General features: G+C 35.2%; 1 protein-coding gene across 3 annotated transcripts in view; it reads right to left on the reverse strand.

Annotated features, from left to right (window-relative positions):
- Positions 1-13266, reverse strand: part of ITGAV (integrin subunit alpha V) — a 96670-nt gene that overhangs the window by 40319 nt on the left and 43085 nt on the right. Inside the window, exons 5-12 of one of the 3 annotated variants that reach the window (XM_033230930.1) lie at positions 12682-12740; positions 9842-9887; positions 6668-6793; positions 5764-5808; positions 4272-4315; positions 4127-4183; positions 1693-1745; positions 751-953 (exon numbers count right to left, since the gene is read on the reverse strand). In XM_033230930.1, coding sequence (XP_033086821.1) covers positions 751-953; positions 1693-1745; positions 4127-4183; positions 4272-4315; positions 5764-5808; positions 6668-6793; positions 9842-9887; positions 12682-12740 — 633 coding nt within the window. Of the gene's footprint in view, positions 1-750; positions 954-1692; positions 1746-4126; positions 4184-4271; positions 4316-5763; positions 5809-6667; positions 6794-9841; positions 9888-12681; positions 12744-13266 lie in introns of all 3 variants that reach the window. The other 2 variants (XM_033230929.1, XM_033230931.1) reach the window with 2 other exon arrangements.

Here is a 13266-nt window from a genome sequence, read left to right on the forward strand (position 1 = left end):
TTAAGGGGGCATATGCTTACTATACTGTTGATTACACAAACTAGTTCAACTATCCATTCTGTGATCTCTAGAAAGGTTTTTAATAGATTTTTAAAAAAAATTCTTGGTAATTTGTAACCAATATTTCATGTTTCTGAAAAGAATTCTAAAGTAAAAGCTAACTTTCCTTTTTAAAGATATCAACAACTATTAAAATGGTACTATTATAAAAGAATAGGCTTATACTTTTAATATGCCACCATGAAGGGAGATATAACATCCCTCAGAACATTTTGGACAGCTACAACAAAGTTATGGCTTTAAAATTATTAATGGGAAATCATATCTTTGAGGTATGCATTAGTCAGCATTGCCTTGACAATGTGCCTAGAAGCATTTTTTTTTAAACACTTGTAGCCAAATGAACAGAAGAGGGCACTGCTACTAAGCAGGATGCAGAAACACATAAAGCCACCAGCTAGCAGGAGGTGCCAGGGGAATGAAGGTTCATTTCAGAAGGTAATCATTCTGACCTTCTAATTTGAGGCTGAGTGAATAATAACTCATGAGAGTCAATTTTTGAAATCTTTGCTCTGATTTTTAAAGAAAAATAGCAATCTGTCTTTAAATTTAGTGTGTTACTCACTGACACACAATCCACCTTTCCAGGAAGGAGATTTGCTTGTGTAGACTCCTACAGATGGAGTTACAGGACTTTTCCAGGTGGACACAGATAATCAGAGACCTGCAGCTACTAAACTTCGATCTTACCATTGAAACCATCCTGGTCCAGATCTCCCAAAGGAGCTATGGCACTGCCAAACCGTGCAAAGACCTCAAACCCATTCAGCTTTGTTGTCTGGAAGTCTCCTGAAGCTCTCTGTAGAGACACTGAGACCTGCCCCACCTCCTGGAGTTTGCCATCAGAGCCACGATCCATGAAGAGAGGTGCTCCAATAAACACATCTGCATAACTAAAAGAACAGCATCTTCTCATCTGGTTACAACATCAAATTTCATATCTTAGTACGCATTTTCTTTCTTATTACAACTCACTTTTCCTCTTTCTGCATCTCTCACACCCACAGTGAAACACAAAGTGATTACCAGAGCACCCATTTCAAATTGAAACCTTCCTTTAATTCTTTTAAGAAACTATGAGTAATTCATACAATTATTTGTTCACATTATAAAAGCTACTGAAAGAAACAGAACATACATAGAGGTTTTCTTTTTTTTTTTCTATTTTATTTTATTTTTGAGACAGAGTCTCACTCTATCTCCCAGGCTGGAGGGCAGTGGCGCGATCTCGGCTCACTGCAAGCTCCGCCTCTGGGGTTCATGCCATTCTCCTGCCTCAGCCTCCAGAGTAGCTGGGACTACAGGCGCCCGCCACCACGCCCGGCTAATTTTTTGTATTCCTAGTAGAGACGGGGTTTCACTGTGTTAGCCAGGATGGTCTCGGTCTCCTGACCTTGTGATCCGCCCACCCTGGCCTCCCAAAGGGCTGGGATTAGAGGCTTGAGCCACCACGCCCGGCCACAAACATAGAGGTTTTCTAGAATTCATGATTAAGGTTGCTTCAAATTGTTTCCTTAAACAGAAGGATTAGCAGAAAAGGAATACAAAAACAGCAGAAAAAAATGTTTAGTTTGAGTAAAATATTCATAAACATGAGAAGATAACTTTCTGGAAACATTTTTTTAAACTTACTCATCTCCATTAATGTCAGTGGCAGCTACAGAAAACCCGAAATATGCAGCCATCTGGATGAAAAGATGAAAATGAAATGTTTATATTTCATTCAATTAGTTTAGACAATTAACATTCGTAATATATGTACCAAATAGAAAGGGCTATTTTTTTTCTCCGCATATAGTGCTTCAATCTAAATGTCTTGTCTTTTGTTTATTTTACCAACACAATGACAATCAGGTAATGAGGCTTGTTGTTTTCCTAAACAGAATATATTCCTAGGACACAATATATTACATGTAAATCATTCCAGTGTTGTTGACATATGCCATTTAAGTCTAACGACTATCAATTCTCCTTCCTAGGCCTACCCTATTATCTCCCTTTCTCTCCATTTCCCAAAACATACCAGACACAAGCACACTAACAAAAATATATAGTCACAGACAAATGTTGTGATTGAAACCAACAAGTTTTATACGGATGCCTATGTCATGAGGATAATAAATAATTATTCATAATAGATAATAATTGGCTCCCCTATGTGAAACTACTACTACTGTTTAAAAATTACTATTTGGAAAGATATTGAAAGGAGCTCATTTTTGTGTCATACCTCTATCGATTACTTGCCACATGGTTTTGCTTTTGAATCACACACAGTACAAATGTGTTTGGGTTTATTATGAGCTTATAATGCACAGGGAGCAGAAATGTCCTTTTCCCTACCACAGGACACCACTGGCTTTCACAGGGTGAGCAGCTTAGCTGTAAATAAATGTGAAAAAGGAAAGCTCCAAGAGAGCTCAAAGTGCAAAACAAAACTAAAAGAGATAACAGATTAAATACAAAGTAAGGTGAAAAATGAGTCAACAAACCAAACAAGGAAAGTTAGCAATGCTTCTCAAATTTGATTGGCTCAGATATCAAGAGAGAATGATAAGGGAGATTCCTACATTATCTATTTTGGGTTGATACAGTGTAATTGGGAAAATGAAAGGTGTGTTCTGTTTTAAATGACAAGATCAGAGCTGGTGATATAAAATATACTGTGTTTGGGGCACAAGGTTGATGTGCTGACTAGAATGTAACAGAATAATACTCATGGGCCTTAGTGGCCTACAGTGCTTGGCTTGGAAGTGTAAAGAAAGGATGGCATTTACTGAGGCACATCTTGTCCTGGGCACTATGATTCAAATGTTTTCTTTTGATTCTCACAACTGTCCCATGAGGAAGTTGCCAGCATCCCTATTTTCATAAATAAGGAACCAAATTTTCAGCAGCAAATACCTTATCCAATGCAATAACAGACTGAGCATGGAAAACCCAGGTTTGTACCCATATAAAAGCCAAGTTTCCCACTCCTCTCTAGTCACCCCCACTTCCCAATAGTGGAAGAAGAATAAAGCAAGTATCACTGACTGCATGCAGTAGGATCCAGACTCATACATGGTCACCAGACAGGAGAAGCTGCTTGAGCTGGAGAAGTCACAACGGAACAAAGGGAACACCCCTGCAGCAACCCTAACTGCCTGTCAACTGCAGGGCTCCCCAGGTTGTGCATCAATCCTGACTGCCACAGAAATGGGAAGAGGTTTCTGGGGACCATGAGTCTAGTCAGTCATCCTATCAATCCTATCCCAAAGCCCAACAATCTCAACTGAACAAAAAGGCTTGAATCCCAGATCTGCAAACTTCGAGAAAGATTTTCCTCTACCTACTATTTAAATTTTTCTTCATCATTACCAACTTATGGTATAATTATCTGAGACATACAACAGAGAATATTATAAAATGCCTGAACTCGCAGAGAATGTCTAATACTTAAAAAGCACTAGCATTTTTTAGCTAAGAAATATCTTATTTCATGTAGTACAAATGAAGTTCACTTGTAATATCTATAGTACACACCTGTGCCATGCTTTCTGTTGCATCTAATAAAATTATAAGGCATAGATCATCCTTAAAAAAGAATTTAATGTTACCAGTAAAGAAAAAGAAAGTCTTTGTGGTTTTGTGTGTATGTGATTTTGTATTTTCCAAGAAAACAAAAAGGCAGACAAAAACAAGCCAAAATATCCAAATTACTTTGGCTAAAGCAAAGATGAAATATTTAAAGCCCATCTTATATGTAGAATATTGAATGTTATGGAATCATTAAATCATTCTGATACTGCCAGCAAAGTTTTAAGACATTAAGAAACTCTGATAATAAAATATTGAGTGAAAAAGGCAAGACAAAATGAAAAATACAGAGTAAACCAATTTTTGTTTATACACACACACACAAAAGAGAAATTATAATAGTGTGACCAAAATGATAAGAGTTGGAAGAATTATCTATTTGATGAGATTATAGTTCACTTTTATACTTTTATATTTCACAAATTTACTCCAATGAGTACATACTGCCTTTATAGTGGTAGAGGGCAATCATATTCTGGAAGCATACCTGATCGCCAGTAAAATTGTATATGGAGGACATGTTCTTCCCATCATAAATATAAACCTGTGAAGGAAAAACAGAAGTATATGAAATCTAGTAAAACAGAAGATAATTTAGAGATTTTTTAAAAAATACCTTCTAACTGTCCTACCATTCCCAAAGTCCTTGCTGCTCTTGGAACTCCTGAAACAAAGTCTGAAACAAAAAAACAAATTATTCATTTTTTAGGACAACACTGGAAGTTGCAGACAAGAAGTGACTATGTCAGCAAGCTTTAAGTTTTACTACTTCAGTTCAAAACAAACAATCGATTTAGAAAAATTGGTATCTGTAATAAATAGCCCAGCATATTTAAACTATAAAATCAAAATTTACCAAATATAAATTCTTGAGGGCTCTCAAACATACACAAATAAGCCTTCAAGTCATTTGTAATACTGTTAAACAAGAATAGACAAGATAAAGTAACCTAAGAATAAAGAAAAACTAAATGTACAGTAATGAAAAATAATACAGAGCAAACTGAAGTGGGGTAGATGTGGCTGTGGCACAGAAATGTGATCAAAATCTGGTAAAGACTGTGATTCCTAAATGGAGCTCTGAAGGAAGATGGATGGACAATGAGAGGATGGGATAATAATGGTACAGAGATGGCCCAGAAGGTAACAAACGATGCCTAACGAAAGAAGAAACTAAGCCTCTCCCAGAGGAATGAATTTGCTGAACGCAAGGAGGAAAACGCTAAAGAAATCACTAACAGTGTTGGGGGCTAAAAAGAAGCAGAAAGGAAAGGCACTGAAGCCAAGTGTAGCCGTCTCAATTTCAGCAGCCACTAGAGGAAGTTTAGCACAGACCTAGCCTGGACTCTCGCCAGTGTGCTAATATCTCTCTCATTTCTTCTGTTATATTCCATAACAATGGTTTAAAATTGCTTAACATTTTCTGTTTTTCTTTTTTTTGAGACAGAGTCTCGGCTCTGTCACCCAGGCTGGAGTGCAGTGGCAGGTGCAATCACAGTTCATGGCAGCTTCAACCTCCTTGGGCTCTGGCGATCCTCCCACCTCAGCCTCCTGAGTATCTGGACGCTGGTGTGCATCACTGCACCCAGCTAATTTTTATATTTTTTCTACAGGCTGGATTTTGCCATGTTGTCCCGACTGTTCTCGAACTCCAGGGCTCAAGGGATTCACTCGCCTTGGCCTCCCAAAGTGCTGAGATTACAGGCTTGAGCCACAGTATCCAGCGCTCAAACTGCTTAAAATTTTCTGTTTTTTTTTAGACAGGGTCTCGGCTCTGTCATCCAGGCTGGAGTGCAGTGGCAGGCACAATCACAGCTCATGGCAGCTTCAACCTCCCTGGGCTCTGGCGATCCTCCCACCTGAGTATCTGGACACTGGTGTGCATCACCGTGCCCAGCTAATTTTTGCATTTTTTCTAGAGGCTGGATTTTGCCATGTTGTCCAGACTATTCTCGAACTCCAGGGCTCAAGGGATCCACTCGCCTTGGCCTCCCAAAGTGCTGAGATTACAGGCTTGAGCCACAGCACCCAGCCACTCAAACTGTTTAAAAATTTCAATGCCATGTGTTTCAAATGTTTAATCTAATTTTTTTAAAGATTAGATATAGTTCGAGAACTTCATACCATCTATGCCATCACCATTGAAATCTCCAACAGCCACAGAGTAACCTAAACAGGAAACCAAAGGGGAGAAGCGTCAGGACAAGTAAGTTATCTTCAGCAGGTTTGCTGAGTAAGCATTCCTTGAAAATATTTTCAAGAAACTCCTTTAATTATGTAGTATTTTGTCCCCTAGTCATAACAGATTCATATGTATATGATACATGAATTTTAAATGAAACAACTGAGTTAAATACTCAAATAGGCTATTTTTATTATAAAACTACAATTGTCTTATTAACCTTACAAAGGAGTCTGTTAAAAACGGCAAATTTACAATTCATCAAAAAGAAGCAACAAATAAATTCTCTTAGCAAGTACTATTTCTGTCATATATGACTTGTTTTAATATATCAGAAAGAAATTTAAAGAGAGAACACATGTTAATAAGTCCTAAAGACCAAAACTTTTATTTAACATCATGAATAAAACTTCAGGAGTTAGAATGCCTCCATTTGAATCTCTGAACAGCAAGTTACAAGCAAGTGACTTTGGGCAAGTTATTTTGCATCTCAGTGCCTTGGTGTTTTCATCTACAAAATGAGAATAATACAATATGCTTGACTTGTGAGGATTAAATGAGCGAATACAAATCAAGTCACCTTGAGGAATGCCCAGAACACAGTAAACATATCTTAAAAGCTAGCTATTACTATTATCACTGCACAAATAATCGCTCTCTTCAATTTCAATTACTGAAATGTAACATAACCAAAGTACTCATTAACAATTTAAAATTGTATATTCTGTATGTTTTTAAAAATCCTAATCTATTTCACATAAAATATTTTTCTGCTTAAAAGACCATAAGCAGATAAAAGCAAATACACCACAATTCCAAAAATGAGCAAATTTTGGTTTTACCTACCCAAATAACTGTCATCAAAAATAGCTTGTGCAGTCCGAGTTGCTAATTGGTTATTATACTTGATGCTGTAAACATTGGGGTCATATTTAGATACGATTTCTGCCACTTGATCCGAAATAAGCTGACCTAAAAAGAAGTATGTGTATATATATATAAAATAAATAACCTTCAAATGGGATCTTTATGATTTTATGATGCAGATAATATACCTGCATGAAAGAAAACAATATTAGATATTAGTACTTCTAATTATTAGCCTTACATAATTCTCCTTGATCATACTCAATTTGAAAATGGATATTCTTAACTTAAAATTATTTCTGTTTAAGCCAGTACTTAAAATCAGTCTCTGTTAATAAAAATTTAAGAAAACAGGATTTGTCTTAAACCACTAGAAAGCAATGTTATATATATGGAATATATATATTGAAATGAATATAATGAAATCAAAGGCTATCACCCAACTAATCCATTAAAACATGAAAAATTCACTGAAACAATACTGTTACCTTTATAATCAGAATGACTGGTTCAATTGATATCTTTTTAACTAGTAATTTAAACATCTTTAGGAAACAACCTGAATGGATGAGTTCACCTTCGTTTACAACCTTGTTTTAAGCAGACAAGAAATCTAGATGACTACACAAAAATCAGCTTGTCCTCCATGCCAAGAAAGGATAGCTGGTTTATTACATGTTGTCTCCACAATATGGATACAATAATCTCTTATCATTCCCGCTGTTTTAGAAAGAAATGTGTAACAGCTAACATTTTCAGTCCTGTTCCCATCTGTTCAGTCACAGAGATTGAATCTACAGGACAGAAACACTTTCTCTGTCTTGATCACTACTTTATCATCTGGGCTTAAGCAGTACCAAGAACATACGAAATTCAATAAACATTTCCTGAATCGAAGAACAGAGGAAAATTCACTATTTCTTCTGAATAAAACATTCTTTTATCCATTCTAACAACTACAATTCTGAGATATGTGGAAAAATTCATTCTAACGTACTTATCCAGGGTGACATCTGCTGATTTTAATGTTATTAAAACAAAATACTATCTGCCAATTCACTGAGTCTGCTAGCTATATATTACATAAAACTTGTAATAAAATTTTAATAAATATATTAATAGTACCTCTCTGTCCTAATTTATTACTGTATCCTAATTATTGCACATGCCTATTTATTAATATCACTCTTATTTATGCAATACCCATGGCATTAAAAAAAAGTTCATACATGTTCACAGCTATATCTCTTAAAAAGACAAAGTTAACAAGTAGTCCTAACTGAGAATCACAAAATTTAGCTTCCTTGACAGTTTTGGTTCCCAGGCATCCTCATCAGATACTTCCTTCTCCTCCACTGAATGACATAGTCAGCAATAAAGAAGAAAAATAAATCTGTATTTCTATATCTAACTAGAAAGTATTAATATCCCCTATTTTCTCACATGTACTTTAGAACTGCTATTTTTGTTGTAAAACAGTAAAACTCAATTATAATTTTTCTAAATCATTTTATTTCCCAATAGATATATAATCCATAGAAATTCCAATTTTTCAGTTTTGCTATGTTTTAGAAAGAGACAGGGATCCCATTCTGATCCCTGTCTGTGATGCCTGAATTTTGTCTTTTTTTATTCCCTCCTTTGCCCTCTCTTTCAACATTTCACTTATTCCTATTTTTCATTCCTTCTTATTCTCCTTCCATCCTGTCATCCTCCAGCAAATCTCCTTCTTTAGCTTCCCTCTCCACAAGGCAAAAGCAAGCATGAGTTTTTCTACAAAGAAGCAATTCAGGAAAGCATAGTGTAGAATACAAGAGTAAAATTTGAAACTTTCAAATCAATATAGTCAAAGGATTTCTAATTCTTCCAAACACTGACAATGCTTGAATATCAGAATGCTAATACAAAATAGTTCAACTTATAAATAGTACTTTTTAGCAGAAACTAAATACGTCAATATATTAATGAGATAAATAATTGTATATCTCTAATGATACACAAAGAAAGCAAATATTTAGTTATCTATTTTCAAACTGTCAGCAATAATCTGTTGTACATATGTTCGAATGGTAATTTAATTAGGCCTCCCAGAATGACTGAAGAATAATATAATAATGTATCTTTATATCAATGCCAGTTTAATATTTTTTAAAAACCTAATAAGATCCTCTAATTTTATTTTATTTTATATATATTTTTTGAGACAGTGTCTCTCTGTTGCCCAGACTGGAGTACAGTGGTATGATCTTGGCTCACTATAACTTCCTCCTCCTGGGTTCAAGTGATTCTCTTGCCTCAGCCTTCTGAGTAGCTGGGATTACAGGCCCACACCACCATGCCCAGCTAATGTGTGTATTTTTAGTAGAGACGGGGTTTCACCATGTTGGCCAGGTTGGTCTCTAACTCCTGACCTCAGGTGATCGCCTACCTTGGTCTCCCAAAGTGCGGGGATTACAGGCGTGGGCCACCACACCTGGCTTTATTTTTTTATTTTTTATTTTTTTGGCAGAGACAGGGTCTCACTTTGCTGCCCAGGCTGGTTGTGAACTCCTGGCTTCAAGCGAGCCTCCCGCATCAGCTTCCCAAAGTGCTGGCATTACAGGCATGAACCAGTGCACCCAGCAAAAGATCTTCAATTTTTAAGAAGTCCCCAAACACCTAGAGATCATTCTCAGTATCAGTAATAAGAAAATAATCATTTAAATATCCTAAGGAGCAACTTCAAAATACTTTCAAAACCTGCAACTTTTAGAATGCCACAGTTGGCCTATACAGATTGGTTTTGCACACTGCCTAACGATTGTATCATGGCCCCTAGAGTATAGACATGAAGAAGTATATATCACACACAATAAAAATAAATTACTTAAAATTACTTTATATATTTACTTTTAAAATATATTGAACATAAAAGTATATATTTACTTTTAAAATATTTAGTTTATTTTCTTCTAGGAATATATACACATTTAATATATATTATATATGCTATCTTCTTTTAAAAAACACTGTGTAAAATGGAGTGTTTATATACTTTAATTGTATTTCCATTTCTTTCTTTAAAATGATTTGTAAAATGTCATAGGCATACAATAAGCCAGGTGAATCAGTGACACATAGTCAATAATTGTAATTTAAAAAATATTAACCTACCTTGCCAATAAAAGCTACCAGGACCACCAAGAAGTACTCTGTCAGCCTAGATGAAATCACACAACAAAAACGTATATATTTAAAGAACAAGTATCTCTCAAAATAGAAATCAATGAAAAACATAAGATATATATATATTTGTATATATGACTGAACAATACAGTAATGTATCTTTATATCATTACCAGGTTAATTAAGATGCCTTTTTTTTTTTTTTTCGTACAGACAAGGTCTTCCCTCACCCAGGCTGTTCTCAAACTCCTGGCTTTAAGCAATCTTCCCAGCTCAGTCTATTAAAACACTGAGTCTTATATGTATCTGTCTGTCTGTCTGTCTGTCTATCTATCTATCTATCTATCTACCTACCTACCTACCTACCTACCTACCTATCTATCTATCTAATCTATATTAAGGCAAACAAAATCATAAATCTCAAATTCATCTAACTCAGTTTCAGTGGTTTTCACTGTATCTTTTCTAAAACAAAATTTAAAAGAAAAGTTATAATGTATTCATTTAATATATGAAAATGTACAACTTCTTGTGGATCTTGGCTGCTTCACATATTTGAAATGAGGTACTAATGCAAAGTATTATCAGGTTACAATTTTTTAAAGTCACTTCTTAATTTTGTATATTAAATTTGTGACTATATACAGAAAATTTTCTTTCTATAATCACTGAAGAATTTTCTGCTAAAGGAAATACTTTTAGTGTCTCAGATCTAAACAGGAGTGAAGTGGAGAATAAAATTTTCAGGGTGTATTATACGTATACAAATTATGCTTGCCTAGCATTTCTTACATTTAACTAACTAAAAGTGTCTAATTCTAGGTATATTGTGTTTGAGCACAATATTTTAGAAATCTCTTCTTGCTGGAGGTAAGATACATTTTTTTCCCCTCCAAATGTACATATAGCCCTTCCAAGCTTTCAACAGACAATCTTTTGCCTTGGCTATGTAAAAGACACTTTTAAGTCATCTGCCCTAAAAAGACACCCTTTTCTCAGAAATGTGTTTAAGAAAGTGAACATCTAATTTAGCAATGACTTTCACAGTATGAGAGTACTTTTGGGGTTATGGTTGTATAGGCATAAATACAGAAAAGATGGACATTATATATTTTAAAAATATATAATACCTATTTGGAAATGTATCATACAAGTTTTTTTTTTTTTTTTTTTTTTGAGACGGAGTCTCGCTCTGTCGCCCAGGCTGGAGCGCAGTGGCTGGATCTCAGCTCACTGCAAGCTCCGCCTCCCGGGTTTACGCCATTCTCCTGCCTCAGCCTCCCGAGTAGCTGGGACTACAGGCGCCCACCACCTCGCCCGGCTAGTTTTTTGTATTTTTTTTAGTAGAGACGGGGTTTCACCGTGTTAGCCAGGATGGTCTGGATCTCCTGACCTCGTGATCCGCCCGTCTCGGCCTCCCAAAGTGATGGGATTACAGGCTTGAGCCACTGCGCCCGGCCATCATACAAGTTTAAACCTAATATTTATTAATATACTTTATCTCTGGCTTACTTACATTCTGAATTTTGAGTAATACAGTATGAAATTTAGAGTATTAAAAACAAATTACCTAGTAAGGAGAGTTAACTATAATTATCAGTACCTAGTCTAGAAAAAAAATAATAAAATACAAATATGGATAAAATATAATTTGTTTTTAAAAATTGAGACGGGGTCTTGCTCTGTTGCTCAGGCTGGAATGCAGTGGCATGAACATGGCTCAATGCAGCCTCACTCACTGCAGTTCAAGCAATCCTCATGCCTTAGCCTCCCAAATAGCTGGGACCACAAGCACATGTCATCATGCCTGGCTAATTTTTAATTCTTTGTAGAGATGGTGTCCCACTATGTTGCTCAGGCTGGTCTCCTGGGCTCAAGCGATCCTCATACCTCAGCCTCCCAAAGTGCTGGGACTACTGGCATGAGCCACCGCACCCAGCCTACAAATTTTTAAAATAAGAAAAATGCTTTATTAGTTCTTATGCATCATATTATTTCAATTTCAGTTGTTTTCATACATTTAAGGCACTCCTCTTTGCTCACATTTCTAAGAAAGTCTACATATAAGCTTTCTAAGGAAGGGCTACACACAATCAATCAACATATTTTTTAGATTTCTCTAGAAAGAATACTCTCAATTTGATATTCAAAATGTGCATACTCCCCCACCACCAAAATAAATAAACACACAAAAGAAAAGTAAATAAAGAAAAGTACTTCAGAAAATTTACCTTTGAACATTTAAATGGAATTCTTATTTTCAGAAAATAGATTAAAAATATCAATTCTGAAGAGAATATTAATTTAGTTAAAAATACATAGAGCCCTGCCTATGAGATTTCTTATAATTATTACACATTACATAAGTGAAGTCAGCTTCACTTAGTGCCTATAGGCACATAATAGATGGCAAACATGCATGTTTCCCAGCTTTTATGTAACTCTAATTTTGTAATAAAGCTCTCATTGACAGCTTTTGTAAGAAAAACAATTTTAATTAAAAATGTAGAACTTTAATATGCTATAAATTCATATAACTGGAAATGTTAATATTAAGTCATAATAGTTACCTATCATTTACTGAGGAGATTGTCTACTTTCCTCCATTCCCAGAGTGATGGGGGATGTCTCCCTATTTCAAATAAGCAATGTTTACTAGGGAGGGAATAATATAAGACAAAGAATGTCAAAATGAATGGATCTTTTTATTAACTGTTTTCATTAAAGAGGTAACAGCTGTAAAGGAGCTGAGTGACCAGTTTATTTTTAACCACAGTTCAGTCAGTAAGGTAGGTCTGAATCTCTTTCAGTCTTAAATGAGAACTTACTTTAGTAAAATCAATGCTGAATCCTCCTTGACAAAATCCCTGTCCATCAGCATCAATATCTTCTAAAATAAAAAGATTGGAAATATACACAAACCCAAAAACAAAGAACACAAAACAAAACATGAGAAAACCTGGTATCACTAGAATCATAAGATAATGTACTATTTTCTGAGAGTGGTCATTCACTCGGGCACTTAGTTATTACCACATTCCAAGAGAGTTAGTATGCATGTTTGTCAGCACCATTTACTCAGATATGGAAACAAAGATTAAATACCTGAACCAGTAACCAGAGAACAAAGAAACCAACTAAAATGATAAATTTCAAACCCTTTTTTAATCCACAATCCACAAAAAGATTATAATTTATATCACAACCCAACACACATTGTGTGTATAAAACATACAGAGACAACTTAAAATCTTACAAAACAATATTTGTATTATTGTATAGAATACACTCTAACATTTTCTATTTTATTTCATTCTATTTTTTTAGAAAAACTATTGCGGTTGTGACCTACTCCACTGATTCCATAAAACACTAACAAGTTGTGATCTGCAAGTTAAAAGTTCTGATCTGAA

The sequence above is a fragment of the Trachypithecus francoisi genome, unplaced genomic scaffold (assembly GCF_009764315.1).
Source record: "Trachypithecus francoisi isolate TF-2019V2 unplaced genomic scaffold, Tfra_2.0 Lachesis_group13, whole genome shotgun sequence".
Taxonomy (NCBI): Eukaryota; Metazoa; Chordata; class Mammalia; order Primates; family Cercopithecidae; genus Trachypithecus; species Trachypithecus francoisi.